Source organism: Neophocaena asiaeorientalis, unplaced genomic scaffold (assembly GCF_003031525.2).
Source record: "Neophocaena asiaeorientalis asiaeorientalis breed wild unplaced genomic scaffold, Neophocaena_asiaeorientalis_V1.1 scaffold182, whole genome shotgun sequence".
Classification (NCBI taxonomy): Eukaryota; Metazoa; Chordata; class Mammalia; order Artiodactyla; family Phocoenidae; genus Neophocaena; species Neophocaena asiaeorientalis.
The window spans coordinates 6290203-6310215 of record NW_020174648.1 but is presented as its reverse complement, the minus strand read 5'-3'; the positions used below and the strand labels follow the sequence as shown (position 1 = coordinate 6310215).

Genomic DNA, 20013 nt, shown 5'->3' with positions numbered 1-20013 from the left:
ACTGTCTGGAAAGTACCTAGATTTAAATGGGCTAAAGTGAACATTAAAGATATGTAATTTGCCAGTGATAAATTTAGATAGATAAGGGCTTTTGTTTAAACATCATGATAACTTGTTGGGTTTTGTCATTTGGTGATCATATGTCCTGGCTACTTGGATTCACCTCTACAGGGAATCTACTGATTTACTGTAATGTACTAAAATACTGTGTGGATACATAGATGAGTCTTCTCTCTCATGCTCTTTGTTATTCTTTGCATCTTTCTGCTAAGGAAGGGATGATGGAATTCAAAAGTATGACTTGAACAGGACTGAATTTATATTTAGGAGGATATGAATTTCTTACATCGATGTGTGATTTCACGAGATCTAAAAGTGTTGTCTTGCTAAAAATACTTTGCTGTTTGTTTGCTTAACTTCAGATTTCCACTAGTCATGAGTTTTGTCTACATGAAAGCTGCAGTTATGATACATTTAGTTGTGGATGAGATAGGATCTAAGTGGTACCCAGAGATGATGTGTGTTTGCCATTAATTGGTTGCTAAAAGGACCACTAGCTCTAAAAAATTTCATTTATTTACTGATTGATTCATTTGGCATATATTGAGTGCCTAGTCTTTTAGACACTTGTTATAAGTGCTGGGAATAAAAAGAGGATAGAACAGTTCCTTCCCTTGAAGAGCTGGTACCCTATAATTAAGGGCAGAATAAACTTCATTTTGATTTTAATTCATTCTATTTTAGACCTTTCATAGAGGCTAAGACATGATATCTGGAGTTCAGACCTAGATTTGAATCCAGGCTCTGCCTGCAGCTTGGACAAGTTATTCAACTTCTCTAACGATCAGTTATCTCATCTGTAAAATAGAGATAAAATAGAACCCGTTTCATAGGGATTTAGAAGTTCAAATGATACCATCCACATAAAGTATTTTGTAAAATGCCTGGCACAAAGTAAGTACCAAATAAAATGTTTGTCATCATCAATAGTTTTGGAAACCTTGAACCTCAGAATAAAATCACATACAGTTTTAGGTCAAAGCCCAGTAATTATAACATATCACTTTAAATGGGCATGGGGGGACTTCTCTGGTGGTCCAGTGGTTAAGAGTCCGTGCTTCCACTGCAGGGGGCACGGTTTGATCCCTGGTCAGGGAACCAAGATCCCGCATAGCGTGTGGCTTGGCCAAAAAAAAACCCAAAAAAAACCCACAAAGGGCATGGGGCAGGGTGTAGGCCCATTAACTCCATTGACATACCTAACCCCTGGATTTCTGTGGAGCAATGTTCTTTGAATACTCTAAAGATGTTGTCTTGCTGTCTTCTCTTCTCTATCATTTCTGATGAGAAATCTGCAGTCATTTGAATCACTTATTTGTTCCCTTATTTGTAACATGCAGTTTGTCTACTTTCAATATTTTTTTCAATATTTTTGTTTTCCAGCAGTTTGGTTATATGGGTGTGGTTTTCTTTGAATTTATCTTTGTTGGTGTTCACTGAGATTCTTGAATCTGTAAATTTATATCTTTTATGAAATTTAGGAAGTTTTCAGACTTTTTTTTTTTTTTGCGGTATGCAGGCCTCTCACTGTGTGGCCTCTCCCGTTGCGGAGCACAGGCTCCAGACGCGCAGGCTCAGCGGCCATGGCTCACGGGCCCAGCCGCTCTGCGGCATGTGGGATCTTCCCGGACCAGAGCACGAACCTGTGTCCCCTGCATCAGCAGGCGGACTCTCAACCACTGCACCACCAGGGAAGCCCTCAGACATTTTTTAGAAAATTTTTTTGTGCATAGTCTTTTTCTTTTCCCGTGACTCAGACAACAAAGCTATTAGGTATTTTCATATTGTCCTGCAATTCCTAAGGCTCTTTTCATTGTTTTCCAATCTTTTTCTTTTCTCCCTTCTTTAGTTTAGAAAATTTCTGTTGATCTGTATTCCAGTTTACTGGCTCACTATTTTGTTATCTCCTTTCTTTTGAGCCCATCCAGTGAATATTTAATTTTAGATATTCTATTTTTCTGGTCTAAAATTCACCTTTTTACATTTTCTGTTCCTCTGCCATGGATTTTAATATTTTCACTCATTCCAGGTTTGTTCACCTTTATGTCATAGAGCATGGTTATAATACCAATTTTAAAGTCTGATAATTCCAGCAACTGCATTATTTTGGGATTGGTATCTGTTGATTGCTTTTCCCTTGACAATTGGTCACCTTTTTCTATTTTTGTTAGTTGAGTAACTGAATTGTTTTCCAGACTTTCTGAAACTTACGTTTTGAGATTCTGTTTCCAGATAAAATCCTCTGAAGAATGTTGATTTTGTTTCATTTTAGCAGGCAGTCCACTTGGTTACATCCAGACTGCAAGTTCGATCTTGCTTTCTGGTTCCAAAGTCAATCAATTCCAAAACTTTTGCTATGCTTCTTTGGTCTGTTCCACACATGTATAGCATGGTGGTGAACCCAAGACTTGTGTTAGTTCATACACAAAATTAGGGATTACCTTCTCCAACTCTCCTCCTCAGGATTTCCCCCATACTCTCTGGCTTCTTGGGGCCCATTTTCCTTCTTCTCTTGCGTAGAAAGACAGGTTTCTCACTTCAGGACAGAGTGGTGAGAGAAAAGAAAGAAAAAAAATAGCAGAGGTTTCCTTTTCCTTTTTGAACCACAAGAGCCAAGCCCGTTTGTTTGGGTGTTCTAACCACTGAGAGGTTCCTTTTCTTCGAGTTGCATATGCTACGGCACTCCATCCTTTCCCCCCAGCCCCACTTCCCACATAGTGGTGCAGCTCCAACACTGGGGCTGGCCTTGTAGTAGAACTGGGAGAGAAAAAAGAGAGAGAGAGAAAAGAAAGTTATAATTCCCCAAATGTTCTCTGGTTTACAGGGACTCTTTTTTTCTGTGCTTTGGCCAGAAAAATTGGATTTCTCTCACAGTTTTGTTGCTCACTGCACAGTTCTGCAACTTGGGTGGCCCATAGGTCAAATATGGGATATAAAGGATGAAAAAATGTAAAAGGGAATTCAGTACTATACTGGTAGTTCTTCACGTTTTGACCTCTCTCCAATCTGTCTGTTGTTACTTGCTTTAAAAAAAAAAAAACAATCCTGGGCTTCCCTGGTGGCGCAGTGGTTAAGAATCCGCCTGCCAATGCAGGGAACACGGGTTTGAGCCCTGGTCCTGGAAGATCCCACATGCCGCGGAGCGACTAAGCCCGTGCACCACAACTACTGAGCCTGCGCTCTAGAGCCTGTGAGCCACAACTACTGAGCCTGTGAGCCACAACTACTGAAGCCCACACGCCTAGAACCTGTGCTCCACAGCAAGAGAATCCACCTCCATGAGAAGCCAGTACACCACAACGAAGAGTGGTCCCCGCTCGCTGCAGCTAGAGAAAACCTGCGCACAGCAACAAAGACCCAATGCAGCCAAAAATAAATAAAATAAATTAAAAAAAATAAAAACAAGTAGTTACTTGTTTATATTCTATAAAAGTAGTTACTTTTTATATTCTGCCCAGTGTTTTCAGTTAATACATAGAAGCTATAGCAGACTTGTTACTTCAATTTGACTGGTTCAGTTTGAGGATCTTCAGTTCTGCTAGTTTTTGCTTCAAGTATTTTGAAGCTCTGGTATTAGGGGCATAGCCACTTTTTAAATTATGTTTTCCTTATAAATTGACCCTTTTATCATTGTGAAATGTCCCCTTTTCTCCTGTTACTGTTTGTTGTTTTGAAGTCGGATTTTTCTGATATTAATATAGCCATTCTGGTTTTCTTATAATTAGTGTTTGTGTGGTATATCTGTTTATTTCCTCCCTCCCTCTCTTCCTCCCTCCCTCCCTCCCTCTCTCCCTCTCTCCCTCCCTCTCTCTCTTTCTTTCATCTTTTTTTTTGGCATTTTATTTTATTTAGTTATTTATTTTTATAAATAAATAAATTAATTTTTTGGCTGTGTTGGCTCTTCGTTGCTGCACGGAGGCTTTCTCTAGTTGCAGTGAGCGGGGGCTGCTCTTCGTTGTGGTGTACTGGCTTCTCATGGCGGTGGCTTCTCTTGTTGCAGAGAACCGGCTCTAGGCCTGCGGGGTTCAGTAGTTGTGGCATGCAGGCTCAGTAGTTGTGGCTCATGGGCTCTAGAGCGCAGGCTCAGTAGTTGTGGTACACGGGCTTAGTTGCTCCATGGCATGTGGGATCTTCCAAGACCAGGGCTTGAACCCGTGTTCCCTGCATTGGCAGGCAGATTCTTAACCACTGTGCCACCATGGAAGTTCTTCTATCTTTATGAAAGATCTTGGTGGCTGCAGTGTGGAGAATAAATTGGAGGAAAGAAAGACTGGAGGTTACTGCTGTAGTAATTTGGGTAATGACTATGGGGCCAAAGAAAAGTGGGATGGATTCAAGAGTTATTCAAGGCATGAATAGTTCAGTGTACATCTAATGAATTCAATTTTGGACATAATGATTAATAAGATTTCCAAATGGGGATGACCAGCAGTCTGCTGTATTTTAAAGAAATTAAATGGCAAGAAAAAAGTCGTTCCCTCATATTTATAACTTTTGGTGCTCTTCAGTTTCCCTCTAGTATCATTTTCCTTTATCCCAAGGATCTTCTTTAATATTCTTGTTTTCTTATGCAAATTAGAATTAGTTGTTATATCCACCCAGGGAATATTTCATTTCAGATCTTGCATTTTTTAGCTCTAGAATTTCTTTTGGTTGTTTTTTCTGTCTTCCATTTTTCTCCTTCTTTTGTTAGGTGTTTTTCTTTAATTCCTCTATCATAGTTATAATAGTTACTTTAACGGTCTTGTCTACAATTTTGTCATCTGTCTTTTTTGGATCCATTTATGTATTGTTTTTGTATTTGGGGTATACAGAGTTTCATGAATCTGTGAGCTACACAGATTTTGTAAAACATTTATTTCTTCAGAAAGCTTTTTCTCCACCTTTTCCTCTTTTGTAGAATTCCAGTTACACATACGTTAGATAATTTGAACTACTTGATCTACCGTGTTCATCAGTCACCAAAGCACAGTTTTACCATACGATCTTGCAAATAATTGTTTTTGCATAAGTACTTGCTAAATTAACAAAAATGCATATATGTATATATGTATATTCTAGACATGTTTGTATTTAGCCTTAAAACGTACTTGTAGTTTTTTATATGTCCCTTTTGAAATATATACATTGAACTGATTCAAAAGTGGAAAAAACATGTTTCAGTGATTGAAGAACATGGTAGATGAAGTACTTCATTTGAATAGCTTTAGTTTTTCAATAGAAAAAAGTGGTGAAGGGTGCATGATTTAGTATAATATTTGGGAGCTGGAGTGGGGAGGTTGGGAATGGCTTTTGTGACTTATTTATTAATATCCTGTAAGTGTAATCCTGGTAATGAGAGTTAGAGCATGTCACAGGGATCTAGTTTGGGTGAGACAGGCTGCTTAATTTTGTACAGCGTGGATGTGGGTAGCGGGAAGAGTTGGAGATTAGCTGAATGTGGGTTTTTAGGTGGGGATGGGGAGAGTGGCAGAGGGGAAGCTTTATACTACCTGATATATGCAGATAAATACTCTCTAACCACAGTTGGGACTTTGCTACATGCGTGCTGTGCTTAGAATTAAAGTGGATTTTTTTTTTTTAAAGAATTGGGGGAAGCAATCATAGGATAATTCATCAAAGTAATTATTTTGAGGAAAAATTTTTCATTGAAATACTTACATATTTTATAGAAGCCAGCAAGCTAGGAAGGAGAAAAATAAGGAGCTTGACTTTGTTGGTATTAGTATGAGATGGAACATTTTAACATTGTTGACTTTTGCTGAGGAATTTAGGCTGATTAACAAATTTGGTGCTATGCAGGATCTTTACCAGAAACACTTTTAACGGATTTTAGTTTTGTTTAATTCTCATTCGTTTTAGGATAATTCACACTGTCTTTAGTGTAGTCTTTTCTTCTTACTGTTTTATATCATTTGAACTCCGTATTTTTGATTTTTTAAAATACAAAGCTTAGAATGTTTTTTTTCTTTTCCTCTAAAGAAGTCATAGCTTAGTAAGATAATACTTTGAGAGATCTGAAGTACAAAATGGCCAGTTCCAAAACTCTAAGTTAAGATGTAGGATAAACATGAAAAGAAATGAAAACACAGAGAGACCTAAATTTTATTTGCAATTTTTCATTTGTTTTTGGGCAGTAGATGAAATTATACTGTGAAGTTTTATATTAACTTTTGAGTGTTTCTTTTTTTTTTTTCTTCAGAAATTTCTACACCCAGACCATCTTCTCCAAGTGGAATACCTGAAGAAGATAGTGTTTTATTTAACAAACTGACCTACTTAGGATGTATGAAGGTTTCTTCCCCACGTAATGAAGTGGAGGCGTTACGGGCAATGGCAACTATGAAATCTTCCAGTCAGCACCCCTTTCCTGTTACTCTGTATGTGCCAAATGTTCCGGAAGGTTCTGTGAGGTAAGCTCTAATCCTTTATTACCCCCTTAGACATGTGTGAAGTTTTTTTGGGTAGTGGTGATGATATTTTATCATAAGTGAGGCCTTGGACTTACTCTGAATTCACTTTTACTCTGTAGCCATGCAAAGTAAACATGTTTAGGTTTAGACTGTATTCCTTATTTGCAAGGGGCATTTGTAAAATTTGCTTAGAATGCTATAAATGCAACTATAACTGTCAAAATACCTATGATTTGTGTTTCACCTTGTCATTGTAACAGTGGTTCGGAAAACTAGAGTGATCCCTAGATTTCAAGCTCTTTACGTCAGACTGGAAAGAAGCAAAATGGCTTTTTCTCACATGCTTCACTAGGAATAATATTTAATGTCATCTGAACCTTGAATTTCTTTAAATGTAAATCAGATAACTGTTATTTTCCTACATTCAGCCCTCCAGTAGCCTCCAGTCACACTTGTGATTATATTTGAAATTCTTACCATGTCTGGCCCTGATGATCTGCTTTGACCTGATCTTCTGTCCTTCTCCCCTCTCTTCCCTCCCTCCTTTGCTCTCTCACTTCTTTCACTACATTTACTTCATTCATTCATTCACTTCATTCATTTGCTACATTCCAGTCATAGTAGCCTCTTTGCTCATTCTCAAACACAGTCATGAATCCTGCCTCAGGGCCTATCAGTCAGGATTCCTACCTCAGGGCTTTTGTGTAGTCTCTTTACTCTGCCTAAACAAGCTTTCCTTGGTTTTCCAGTGGCTTTTTCACTTCTCTCCGGTTTCACCTCAAGAAACCTTTTTATCAAAAGAAGGCTTCTTTTTCTTCCTTCCTGTTTTTCTTAATAGGGTTTATTTTTTAGATCACTTTTAGGTTCACAGCAAAATTGAGCACAAAGTACAGAGATTTCCCATATCCCAGATGTGCATCCCTCCACCTCCCCCAAACACACCTCTCACCATCAACATCCTCTTCCACATGGTACATTTGTTACAATTTTTAATTTATTTTAAAATTGTTTATTTATTTTTGGCTGCGTTGGATCTTAGTTGCGGCACATGGGATCTTTCGTTGAGGCGCGTGGGCTCTTTGTTGCGGTGCGCGGGCTCTCTAGTTGTGGTGCACGGACTCCAGAGCGCATATTTTTCAGAGCGCATGGGCTCTGTAGTTGTGGCGCGCGGACTCCAGAGTGCACATGTGGGCTTTGTAGTTGTGGCGCGCTGGCTTAGTTGCCCCACAGCATGTGGGATCTTAGTTTCTGGACCAGGGATCAAACCCACGTCCCCTGCATTGGAAGGCAGATTCTTAACCACTGGAGTACCAGGGAAGTCCCTACATTTGTTACAGTTGATGAACCTACATTGACATAATTCTCCAAAGTCCATAGTTTACCTTAGGGTTCACTCTTGGTGTTGTACATTCTGTGGGTTTGGACAAATATATAATGACATGTATCCACCAGTAGAATATCATACAGAGTACTTTCACTGTTTGAAAATTCCTGCCTTCTGCCTGATCATTTGTCCCTCCCTGCAACCGCTGGCAACCACTGATCTTTTTACTGTCTCCATAGTTTTGCCTTTTCCAGTAAATTATATAGTTGGAATCATGTAATAAGTAGCCCTTTCAGATTGGCTTCTTTTACTTAATAATAGGCATTTAAGAGTTCCTACATGTCTTTTTGTGGCTTGATAGCTCATTTCTTTTTAGTGCTGAATAATATGCTATTGTCTGGGTGTACCACAGTTTATTTTTCCATTTGCCATTCTGATTGCATCCAAGTTTTGGCGATTATGAATAAAGCTTCTGTAAACATCTGTGTGCGGGGTTTTGTGTAGATGTAAGTTTTTAACTCATCTGAATAAACACCAAGGAGTGTAATTGCTAGATCCTATAGTATGGGTATATTTAGTTTTGTAAGAAACTGCCAAATTTTCAGAAGAATCCTCCTTCGATCATATCATAACTATCGCTCTTTCTTTTTACTGGGCCTTTTTTCCTTCATAGAACTTTTCTTTGACTTGATATTTTATATTTATTTGCTTATTTGTTTATTGTCTGTCTTCCTCACTAGAATATAAGTTCCATGGGGGCAGGTTATTGGTATTTTTTCCTGCTACAGCTTCTGTCTGATAGTACTGTCTAGAGCAGTATCAGTCCATAGCAGGTTTTTAGTAAATATTTGCTGAATGAACAAATAAATGAACCAGGTCTGGGAAATTAGGTTGAACGTGTCTTGAACCTATACTATTCTCTGAAGACTGATTTAATCTTTTCCAAACCCTTTCTGATTTGCCTCATTCTCTGAGGTTTAGAATGTGAGAAAAGTTCTAAGTACCAAAATAATAGCAATATAAATTTAACAAGGTTTTGGTAAAAATGCTTTGACTTTTTCAGGAAAACGTTTTGTAGGTATATTGTTTGTATGATATCTCTTAACAGTAAAAGGCATTTTGATATTTGTATCTATTGAGTTTCAAAGTGCCAAACATACCTTAACAAAGACTTAGTGATTTGCCTCTCTATTCCTAGTAGGTCCCCCTCAGTTCTACAATTTGAGATCCTGAGGTGGTCTTGAGGTTTTGGATCAAACTAGAGCTTAGGATTTGTACAGGGAAAGTCAGAGAAATATTTGCTCCTAAGTCCCACAAACTCCTTTTACCTCTTAAATTCCATTGTTAAGTTTATCTTTGGAACCACTCTGACCTTTTTTAGGGTAAGAGAAGTCTTTGTTGAACGATGAATGACCTGGACTTGGATAAACTTACAGGTGCTGCTTTAAATAGAAATGAACTCTCCAGAGATGGTCTGTGCTATTTTTTACTGGCATTCCTCTTGCCATAACAGAACAAGACTAGCATTTAGGGATGTATGACATTGATTTTACCAGGCAGTGTATACTTGGCTTTGAAAGTAAATGAATTCGATCATAGGACACAAAAATGAAGTAATTGTCAAAAGAAGTTGAAGAATTTGTGTGTTTGTGTGTGTGTATAGCAAAAATATGAAGATAATTGTTTTCCTGCTTTATTAGTACCAGTTTATTTTTGTGATTTTAAGATAGTTATTTTGTATGTTATTGGCATAGTAAAAGTGTTTGCCTTTGTTCTTTGATAGTTAATATTTTATCTCATTTTTCATCACTGTTCTGCAGAATCATAGACCAATCCAACAACATGGAGATAGCATCTTTTCCAATTTATAAGGTGTTATTCTGTGCACGTGGACATGATGGGACAGTAGAGAGCAATTGCTTTGCATTTACAGAGAGTTCCCATGGTTCAGAAGAATTCCAGATACATGTTTTCTCCTGTGAAATTAAAGAGGCAGTAAGTATAATATGTTGTAGCAATTCGCTATTGAGATGAATTAGGGTAATATTTTCAAACTCTAATTTCACTGTCATATAATTTAGTATGTATGACCATATACCATATTACATGAATTTGGAGTATCTTTCTGAAGAGAAAGTTAATATTTATAATGGCATAGAGCCGCATATGGAAAGCTAAATCTGATAACTCTGTGCACTAAAGTGGTTCTCTCAGTTTAACATATGTAACAGAAAAATCCCCCTTGATAAGCTTTCCTCCCACCCCACCATGGTAGTAATTGCTCAGACTTAGAAAGGAAGAATATTTTTGCCCCTCTTTTATTGTTTTGCCTAAGTTGATTGGTCTATGTGACTTTTAAAAATGTCTGTAACGATACCTGTTTCTCTGCTGGGCCTTTCACTTAGATACTGCAGTAAGATTGTTTCATAGATGTCTGTGATTTTCACTGGTGATCATTTATTATGTGCACTCATTCAGAGGCTGGCTTTTGCTCTATAGAACTGGTATTAATTATAACTACAAATGCTCCCATACAGCAGGGTTGTCAACTTATAGTCCTTTGATGATGCCAGTGAGTTCCTCTTACCAATTATTAAATGGTAGTTTATTCTTAGACTCAGAATCAAATGGCTGTTACATGCATGGAGAAATTGCCTTCTTTTCTGTATCTATTGATTTCTCCCCAAATTAAAAATAATTTGCACTTTTAGAACTTTAGTACTTATACAACCATTTCAAAGGCATTATTAAATGGATTTGGATGGGCAAGGTCTCAGGTGTGTTTGCTTTTGGAAATATAAGTTGTCAGCAGAAAATGCTGAAAGTAGCAGTTGTTCTATTTTCTCTTTACTATGAAACATAAATAAACCATTATATTAACAGGAGTTCTGAGAGTTTATTTCTGGCCACAACATGGGAACTCATAGAAATGTAGATTTCTGTGTGTCTGATACTAAGCGTGAGGGGTATGTCAGTTGTTATTATGCCCTGGTGATTAATTTTTTTACACTAAAATGAACATGTACAGACATAGAAGTTCTCTGTCAGAACCATGCCTGTGTAAGAAGTTCAAATTTGTTTCTTTTTGTTTGTTTTTTATATCGTTCTGAATCTATTTCATCCCAATGTGTGTATGTATATATACCTACACACACATACATACCTATACATATACCTATACTGACTACTTGGCCAAGTGTGTGATAGGTAGAGTGAATGAGTACAAGTATGCCTGGCACGTAGGAGGCAGTGGATATAAATATGTTGAAAGAATGTGTGTGTGTGTTTGTAAATTGGGGGGTCTATTTCTGATCCTTACAACTCCACTACAGAGGTGGGGAAGCAGATGGTAGAGACCTGGCATTTCATGTTGGCAACCGTCATTTAGCATACCTTTGTGGATTCTGGATAACTGGTGCTCAACAGTAAGAAAGAGAACTTTGAAGAATTGGAGAACCTGCTGCTTGGAGAGGCAGAAACACTGCTGTAGAAGGAAATTGAAAGGCACCTGGTTGCAAGCATTTTTCATAACTGTGATGGTATGAAACTCTCTTTTTGGATTATAGCATCTACTTGTTTATGGGGAGGATATTTGTCATTTTTGAGAGCTTTAACAGTGGGTAAGCAGTGGATAAAACTGAGGGGGAATTCTTGGCCTGACCATTTTGGATATAGTATTAAATAGGATTAATTGTATTTCTGGAGAGGATATTTGGTACATTGTAGGTTGTGATAAAGTGATATCCATTTATTATTTAATTTTTTTGAGTAAATTTTTCAAAGTGTTACATTCTGGGACATTGGTGGTAAAATTCATTGTTTGAAGGAGAAATAAATGACAGTTTTCATTGAACTTTATTATGAGAGATCATTTCTATAACAACCCGATATAAATATAGGGCTTATGCCTGGCACTGCGCTAGGCATTTACTTGATACTCATGACATTTCCATAACATAGATGGTATTTATTTAGACTAGTGACCTTATGCTCCTCTTTGCCTGGAGCAGTCCTAGTTTATGACTGTTGTCCAAGTATATTATTAAAGCACTTCATTTTATTCTCAAAAGTGCTCTGGTTTGGCTGACAAATTTTATGGTTACCCTTTCCTTATCCAAAGGCTGAGAGAACAGATGATGAAGCTGGTTTCCTAAGGAAGTTTATGACTCTGAAGACCCATTTAATTTTCAGTCACAGCTTTCCTGTTGCTTTATTATAAAAAGTAAATATAGATTTTTACCTTTCAATTATGCTTTATAAAGGGATTTCTCGGTCATATAGCTTGCATTCCAGCAACCTTTGGGTTTTACTCATGCCTTTTATAGAATGTCTGATATCTTCCTCTCTCCCCTCAAAAAATAATTACTTGTCTTTTTGTTGCATTTACTGGTTGTCTAGTTATCTGGTTCCTGGAAGTTTCTTGTTATGTGGTGAAGGGACAACATTAGTCCTTAGTATTTAGGTCCCTCTTAATGGACACAGACAATTGGCAAAGATAGCTCAGGAACAGATGACTGACATTCTTATTGCTTAAATATGTACCATGCAGCAGTGGCATTAATTTGTTTTCCATTGTTTGCAGAGTCCCTGGATGAGATTTGAAGAAGTTTGCCAGTTAAAGGCAAGAAGACATCTTCTCAAGAGGGAGTAGCAGCATGGCTGCCACTACCAGTTATCACTTTGATGTGCTCTTATTTCACCATAATATGCCACAAGCAGCAGACACAACAGTGGTAGAGGGGAAGCCCAGTGAGGGTGATGGCTTTGTTGGACCTGTGACACAAGGATTAGGGGTTCCCACAGAAGGGTTAGGACACATTTGACTTATTGCCCTGGCTGTTCTTCTGTGGGACTCTGCTGGAGTGGATCTCAATTATCTATGGCAAAAGAGTTGGGGAATCCAGCCAGAAGTATCTTGATGCTGATGATCTTTGTACAGGGAGAATGATGTGCTAGAGTTCTGCTGAAGAATTACAGACAGAGCAGAGTATCAGAAAGCACAGTGCAAAAAGCCAGAGAGGCATCTATTCTTGTTGCATCTTTATGAATATATTACACAAAACTGTTTTTAATTAGTTGACTCTCTTTAAGAATTTATATCTACTACTCAGTGTAACCATTTTCTTCAAAACAGATTTTGCTGTTTGTTTGTATGTTATGACATACTTACCATTATTATCAGTTCTCAGTGTTGTGTTTTAGAAGCAGGTTTTTATCAGCTGGTGTTACAGGCATTCAGAGGTATTTCATAATACCAAGGGTATCATTAGGAACATCTTTACTCTTAATGCATTGGTTTTTCTTAGGGTTGCTGGTACACTACTATATAAAAGAAAACCTAATTCCTTGTATGAGAAAATATTATTGCTAAACATATATTTATTGAGATGGTATTTTAGCAAAATGCCTTATTTTGGAAATTAATTTGGAAGTTATATTGTTTTTCTCAAATAAATTGATTTTTGTAATTAAAAAAGTTCTTGTATGGTTGCCTCTTGTTTTAGCTCCTTTCAATTAGTAACATACTTGAGCAAGTTTTTAAAATTTTAACACATATTTTTCTGGGTATCTTTTATAGGATAACTTTTCTACATTAACTTTTTTGGGTGAACATTTTCTTGATAAATGTTTTTAAAAGAGTTGCTCCTTTTTCACCAATATTAGTGAAAAGGCTTTATCTTCGAAGAATTTGCTATGTTATTTTATTTTTAATTTATTTTTAAAAAATTATTTATTTATTTATTTGGCTGGGTCGGGTCTTAGTTGCGGCACATGGGATCTTTTTTTTTTTAATGTGGGGGTCACTTCCCAGTTACTTTTACCCATTCATCCGATGATGGACACTTAAGTTGTTTCCATGTCCGGGCTATTGTAAATAGAGCTGTAATAAACATTTTGGTACATGACTGTTTTTGAATTATGGTTTTCTCAGGGTATATGCCCAGTAGTGGGATTGCTGGGTCATATGGTAGTTCCATTTGTAGTTTTTTAAGGAACCTACATACTGTTCTCCACAGTGGCTGTATCAATTTACATTCCCGCCAACAGGCGGCACATGGGATCTTTTGTTGTGGTGTGCGGGCTGTTTGTTGTGGCGTGCGGGCTTCTCTCTAGTTGCGACACGCAGGCTCAGTAGTTGCGGCATGCAGGCTGTCTAGTTGTGGTGCAGGCTCTAGAGTGCACAGGCTTAGTTGCTCCTCTGCATGTGGGATCTTAGTTCCCTGACCAGGGGTCAAACCTGCGTCCCCTGCATTGGAAGGTGGATTCTTAACCACTGGACCACCAGGGAAGTCCCCCTGTATTACTTATTTTAAGTAAACATTTCATTTAATAGCATTTCTTGGACTGTTAATGTGTAATAATTGAGAATTTGGAATATACTGAAATACAAAAGAAAATAAAAGTTACTCAGAATTCCATCAGAATTAAGATTTTGGTTTGTCTCCTTTCCACATACCTACATGTGTCCTCCTGCCCACCTCTTCAAAAACAACAACAACTCCAAGAGATAGTTTTGTGTTTAACTAATGCTTTCTGTAGGTAGGTACTGCCTCTGGGGAAAAATTGTACTGTATTATTTGTCAATAAACCTTTTGACTTCTGCAAAGAAAATGCCTGTTCTAGATTATTGTGTGTGCGTGTGTGTTTGTGTGTGTATTTAATATTGTGACGTGTATAGAAATGTTTTCCATGGTATTATGTTTTAAATTTTTTCATGATGAAATTGGTTACCCAATTTGTTCCAATAACTATAGACATTGATAATCATCGTTTTTGAAGCTACTCTACCTTACCAATTCTTGGATCATCATTCCAGCTTATTCACAGACTCTAGAAGTCACAAATGATTTTAACCTTGTTGTTGGAAATAGCAACTTCTAAGACTGGTCAGGATTAAATGCAGTTTGATTGCTGTTAAGGTACTGTTGTGTCCTTCCTCCAAGAAGAGAGAAAGGTGTAGGCTGATTTCCCCCCCATCATTCTCTACCACTCTGGCTCAGCCTCATATGCTTAGCCTTTTTCAAAAGACATTCCTGAGCCTTGCCCATCTACTTTAGAATTCACCAAGTTCTTTGACTTTGTTTTTGGTGTGGCATGATGTGTAGGCTTGTGGACAGCTCTGATACAAAGAAAATGAAATAGAAGAATATAGGAGAGAAGAAAAAATAATAAATAGGGTTGGGGTTTAACTTTACTAATGTATCAAAAACTAAGTACAGGTATTCTGTTTTCACATATAATGTTTTCTTAAAAATATGCTTAAAAATGTTTTCTTAAATACACATAAAATGTAAATAAGAGACGTCACATTTTATTTGGAGTTAGGAAGTAGGCAGTACTCAAAGTACTGAAAATAGTTTAAAGTCCCTGTTTACACTTTACCTTGTAGGCATAATCTTCAGTGACTTATTTCTAGCATGTTCTTTGATTCTGTTTTCCTCTATAACATTTAAATTATTGAGCTAAGTCCAATAAGGGTCCAGTTGAGGCTGAACATATCTGTTTTTGCCTTACCTAATGATTCCTCCCATTCACCCCAAGCACATTCAACTTACATGTGCTGAAATGAAAGCTCCATGTACACGGCTGTATCCCTCTCTCCTAGAATAGTACTTAGTACACAGAAGGCACTCAAAAAGTATTGGTTGAATGAATGAATGAACTTATAATTGTCTTAATTGTATAAGATTTGAGGTCTACAGTTATTATTAATATGAATCCTTTGCTGCTTTGTTGTTACTCATTTATATAAAATTATAATGAGATAACTTTAACATATTAAAAAATTTTATGAATGCAGTGATACAAATATGATGCTATTGATTGAAGTTGAACTTTAGGCTGGCAGGCAGCATTCTTACACAGTTAACCTGTGTAAGTCAGTTAATTTAGAAAACTATTGATTTGGCACTGAAAAGGCAGTTTAGGGTAATCATTGATTACTGGATGTAAGTGTGGCCATTGGAAGTTTGAGGACCATTGAATGTGTTAGAATATGTATGTGTTAGAGAATGTATGAATATAATAATAGAATAATGAGGAAAGACCCCCATACTTGAAGAAATTCTACTGTTAATGAGAGTGCTCTTAGTTCAAGCAAATTATAAAATATTATAATCCTAGATTAATACAAAGAATAATTTGAATTCACTTTATCTAAAGTGAAGGATTTAATATTCAGAGAAGTTTCTTTACTAGTACCTCCCAGTGTGAGATATTGAAAATATGAACTTTGTTCAAACCCTTCTTATTTCATCTTGTTTTTATTTGTTCAACCCATGAGGGGCCTGAGAGATTTGGAAGTTCTTTTGTGTTTGAAGCAGACAAGTTTGATGCTTCTTTTGGAACCAAGGAAGATAATACCGTCTGGAAGAGTGTGGGATGTAGAGTACTCCTCCACTTTAGGGGAGGAGTAAAAGCCATCCATATATATACACACATACATATATTTATGTATGTGTGTGTATATAAAGTCACCAGGGTGGTTTAATACTAATAAATTAGATAAGAACATTTCAGGATTCATTCATTCTATGACACATTTATACAACAACAACATTAACAATACTGGAAGTTCTTTAAATCATGCTACCATGTTTTCTTTTTGCAAAAAACAGTATTTATTCTATGCCTCAGGATCTAGCCCTCTGAAGCTGAGAGAAGTGAAAAGAGAAATTGACACCTTGGCCTAAAACCTTGTTTGTGTGTGTTCATTGGGAAGGTTTAGATGCCAGTATCATTCTAGTAATTATCTTAGGCTTCATTCATTGCAATATAGTATCTTAGGGGTCATAGAAACATCTATACATACACACAGCTTCTTTTGTGACTTTAAATTAAACGTCTTTATTTTGGTGTTTAAATGCCAGATTGAAAGAAGCAAACTACAGTTAACCCTTGAACAGTGCGCTGGGGCTGGGGGGGTGGCATGTCGTAGGGGCGCTGACCCTCTGTGCAGTCAAAAATTCATGTATAATTTATAGTTGGCCTTCCATATGAGCGGTTCCTCCTTATCCACTCTTCCGCATCTGCCACTTCAACCAACCGTGGCTTGTATACTACTGTAGTATTTACTGTTGAAAAAAATCTGCATATAAGGGGACCCGTGCAGTTCAAACCCATGTTGTTTAGGGGTCAACTGTGTGTGTGTATATATGCTTATACTATGTATATATACACACTGTATATTACAAACTCTGTGTGTGTGTGTGTGTATATGCTTAGACTATATCTACTTTATCTGCTAAAGAGCATTGTGACCATGGGAAATTATAGATTCAAGAATTAGGAAAGAAGTTTATCAAAATGCAGTTAAATCTTTGTCTAATATTGTTTCCATTTTTATTCTTTTAGGTAAGCAGAATTTTGTATAGTTTCTGTACAGCTTTCAAACGGTCTTCTAGACAAGTATCTGATGTTAAAGACTCAGTTATTCCTACCCCTGACAGTGATGTATTTACCTTCAGTGTCTCCTTGGAGGTAAAAGAAGATGATGGAAAAGGAAACTTTAGGTGAGGTTGTTTGGAAAGATTAAAAATTGGTATTGTGTCTGAAATATAATATTGGCTAATTTAAAGTTTCCAGAATATGCAATGTTGGTATAAAGCTTTAGGATGATAAAGAAATATTTCACTGGTGAATGCATGGTTTACTTTTGTCATGCTTTTCAGATGTTTTATGTAAATTATTTTCTTAATATTTTAAAATACTGATATTTACTGTAGAAAATTTAGTAAAATAATAAAATTAGAATAAAAAGCTATGGTTTTGTCAGCCACAATCACTTTTAATATTTGATTTCTAGGGTGTATTTTTATACAGTTGTATATATATATATATAGTTTTTTCTTTTAACTTCATGATATAAGAATTTTTCAATTAAAATATTCTTAAAATCATTTTTAATGGTTACCAGTAGTATATTGTATGGTTTGACCATCATTTAATTAACCATTTCCTTCTGCTGTGTATTTGGAATGTTCTTCTTTAGTTCAAAAATAGGCAGATAATAGGAAACAGTTATACTCTTTAATGATCAGTTATGGGCCTTTACTTTGCCTTTGTTTCTAACCATAATTGTTAGGTAGGTATTTTACCTGTTTTTTACAGATAGAGAAATTGAGTCGTAGGTCAAATAAGTTGCTAAAAGTATTTTTCCTTTTCAGATAAGGCAACCTATATTTTAGACACTAAACTGTTTTTGTTTTGTTTCTTTTAGACACTTATTGTTTTAATGAACTAATTCTTGAGAATTGTCAGTCTGGCCTAGGCTAGAATTTAACTTGCCCTGATCTGTACCTCTTTGTTCATCTTTTATTTATATTTACTTGGATTTGTCACAGTCATCTCAAACTCTAGATGTTTAAAAGTAAGCTCTTCTTCTCAGTTTTTGCCTTGGGTTTCACTGTGTTAAAGGCATTCATGCAGCCAGCTAAACCAGAAATGTGACAGTCTTAAAAGTAATTAAATAAACCATGTTCCTAAATGTGTTAAAATTTAAAAACTAAAATTTGAAATGGTGTCATTTAAAAAGTTTTGTTTTTAATCTCGTTAGAGATAAATTATAAGGCTCTTGTAAACCCAGTTTAAAAATTAATAACAACTCTGTTTTGCTGACTGTAAAGTTTGTAGTTACTCTGTGGCAAGATGAGAGTTAGGATATCTTAAGAATAAGGGTGTTGTTGCTTAAATAGTTTGTTGGCTCATTCTAACCTTGAAAGAGAGATCTTTTTTATTGTTTTTAATTATTGTTAATTCCTGTTCTTTTTGCATATTTCAGTCCTGTGCCTAAGGATAGAGATAAATTTTATTTCAAATTAAAACAAGGAATAGAGAAGAAGGTTGTGATTACAGTGCAGCAACTTTCTAACAAAGAATTAGCTATTGAGAGGTAAGCAGCTTGCTCCTAAATGCTACCAAAACTTGTATTGACATTGTTACTGTGTTTCAAGAGACATACTATTGAATCTCAGCTGTATTACTTACGGTGGCTTTTCACCATGCTTCAGTTTCTCCATTTAAAAGTGAGAATGAGAAACCTAATGCTTTCCCCACTTAAATAAGTTAGATATAACTGGTTCATTGAAAATGTCAATTGATGGGGAAATAAACATGAAATGGCTTTGTTTTATCAGTAATAACTGCTTCTACCCTATTTGGGCTTTTTCCGTCTCTCCCTTATTTACATATAGGACAAATACCTTAATTTCTCAATCATTTTGATTATTAAAAAGTCCATTAAGTTACTGAGATATCAGAATTTTTAAGAGATACCTCTTTAAAATATATAAACACACATGCACATATATACACACACGTGTGTCTGCATGCGTTTATATATTTATGTCTATATTTTAATTTTTCTGTTAGCAGTAGACATAGCAATATTTTAATCTTTTTATTTAGAGGTAATTTCAAACTTACAGAAGACTTTAAAAAAAAGAAAAAAAACCTAGTACAGAGAATACCTGCATGCTCTTTACTCAGAATCACTTATTAATAACATTTTACCCCATTTGCTTTGCACCCACTTTCTCAATCTCTCTCTCTCTGTCTCTCAGTCTTTCTCTCCCTCCCTCCACCCTGGCACACACGCGCACACACGTGATTGTTTTTCTAAACAATTTAAGAGTAAGTTACATACATCATGGTGTTTTATCCCTATCTACTTCCTTAGGAAATCTGTATTTCCTAAAAATAGGGATACGAATATCTCTTATTTAACCACATTATTTGTATCAACCTCAGTAAACTTAGCTTTCATACAATACTTTTTATCTAACCTACTATTTGTCTCTAATTTTGTCAGTTAACCCAATACCATCCTTTCCCCCCATCCAATTTGGGATTTACATTAGGGTCAGATATTGCATTTAGCTGCCATATGTCTTTAGGTTTCTTTAATTTGGAAAGATTTCCACAGTCTTTCTCTCTCTTTTAAAACATGGACTTTTTTTTTTAAATAAATAAATTTATTTATTTATTATTTTTGACTGCACTGGATCTTTGTTGCTGCATGCGGGCTTTATCTAGTTGTGGTGAGCAGGGACTACTCTTTGTTGTGATGTGCAGGATTCTCATTGCGGTGGCTTCTCTAGTTGTGGAGCACGGGCTCTAGGTGTGCGGGCTTCAGTAGTTGTGGCTTGTGGGCTCTAGAGTGCAGGCTTAGTAGTTGTGGTGCACGGGCTTAGTTGCTCTGCAGCATGTGGGGTCTTC

The 20013-nt window shown here is 36.4% G+C and overlaps 1 protein-coding gene across 4 annotated transcripts in view; it reads left to right on the top strand.

Moving 5' to 3' along the window:
• RABGAP1L (RAB GTPase activating protein 1 like) overlaps window positions 1-20013 on the top strand; it is a 668427-nt gene that overhangs the window by 64176 nt on the left and 584238 nt on the right. For all 4 annotated transcript variants that reach the window (XR_003005040.1, XR_003005039.1, XM_024758766.1 and 1 more), the window contains exons 4-7: window positions 6263-6473; window positions 9618-9792; window positions 17152-17309; window positions 18578-18688. Coding sequence is in view for 2 of the 4 variants with exons in the window: in XM_024758766.1 (XP_024614534.1) it covers window positions 6263-6473; window positions 9618-9792; window positions 17152-17309; window positions 18578-18688 (655 nt within the window). In the remaining 2 variants the exon portion in view is untranslated. The remainder of the gene's footprint in view (window positions 1-6262; window positions 6474-9617; window positions 9793-17151; window positions 17310-18577; window positions 18689-20013) is intronic.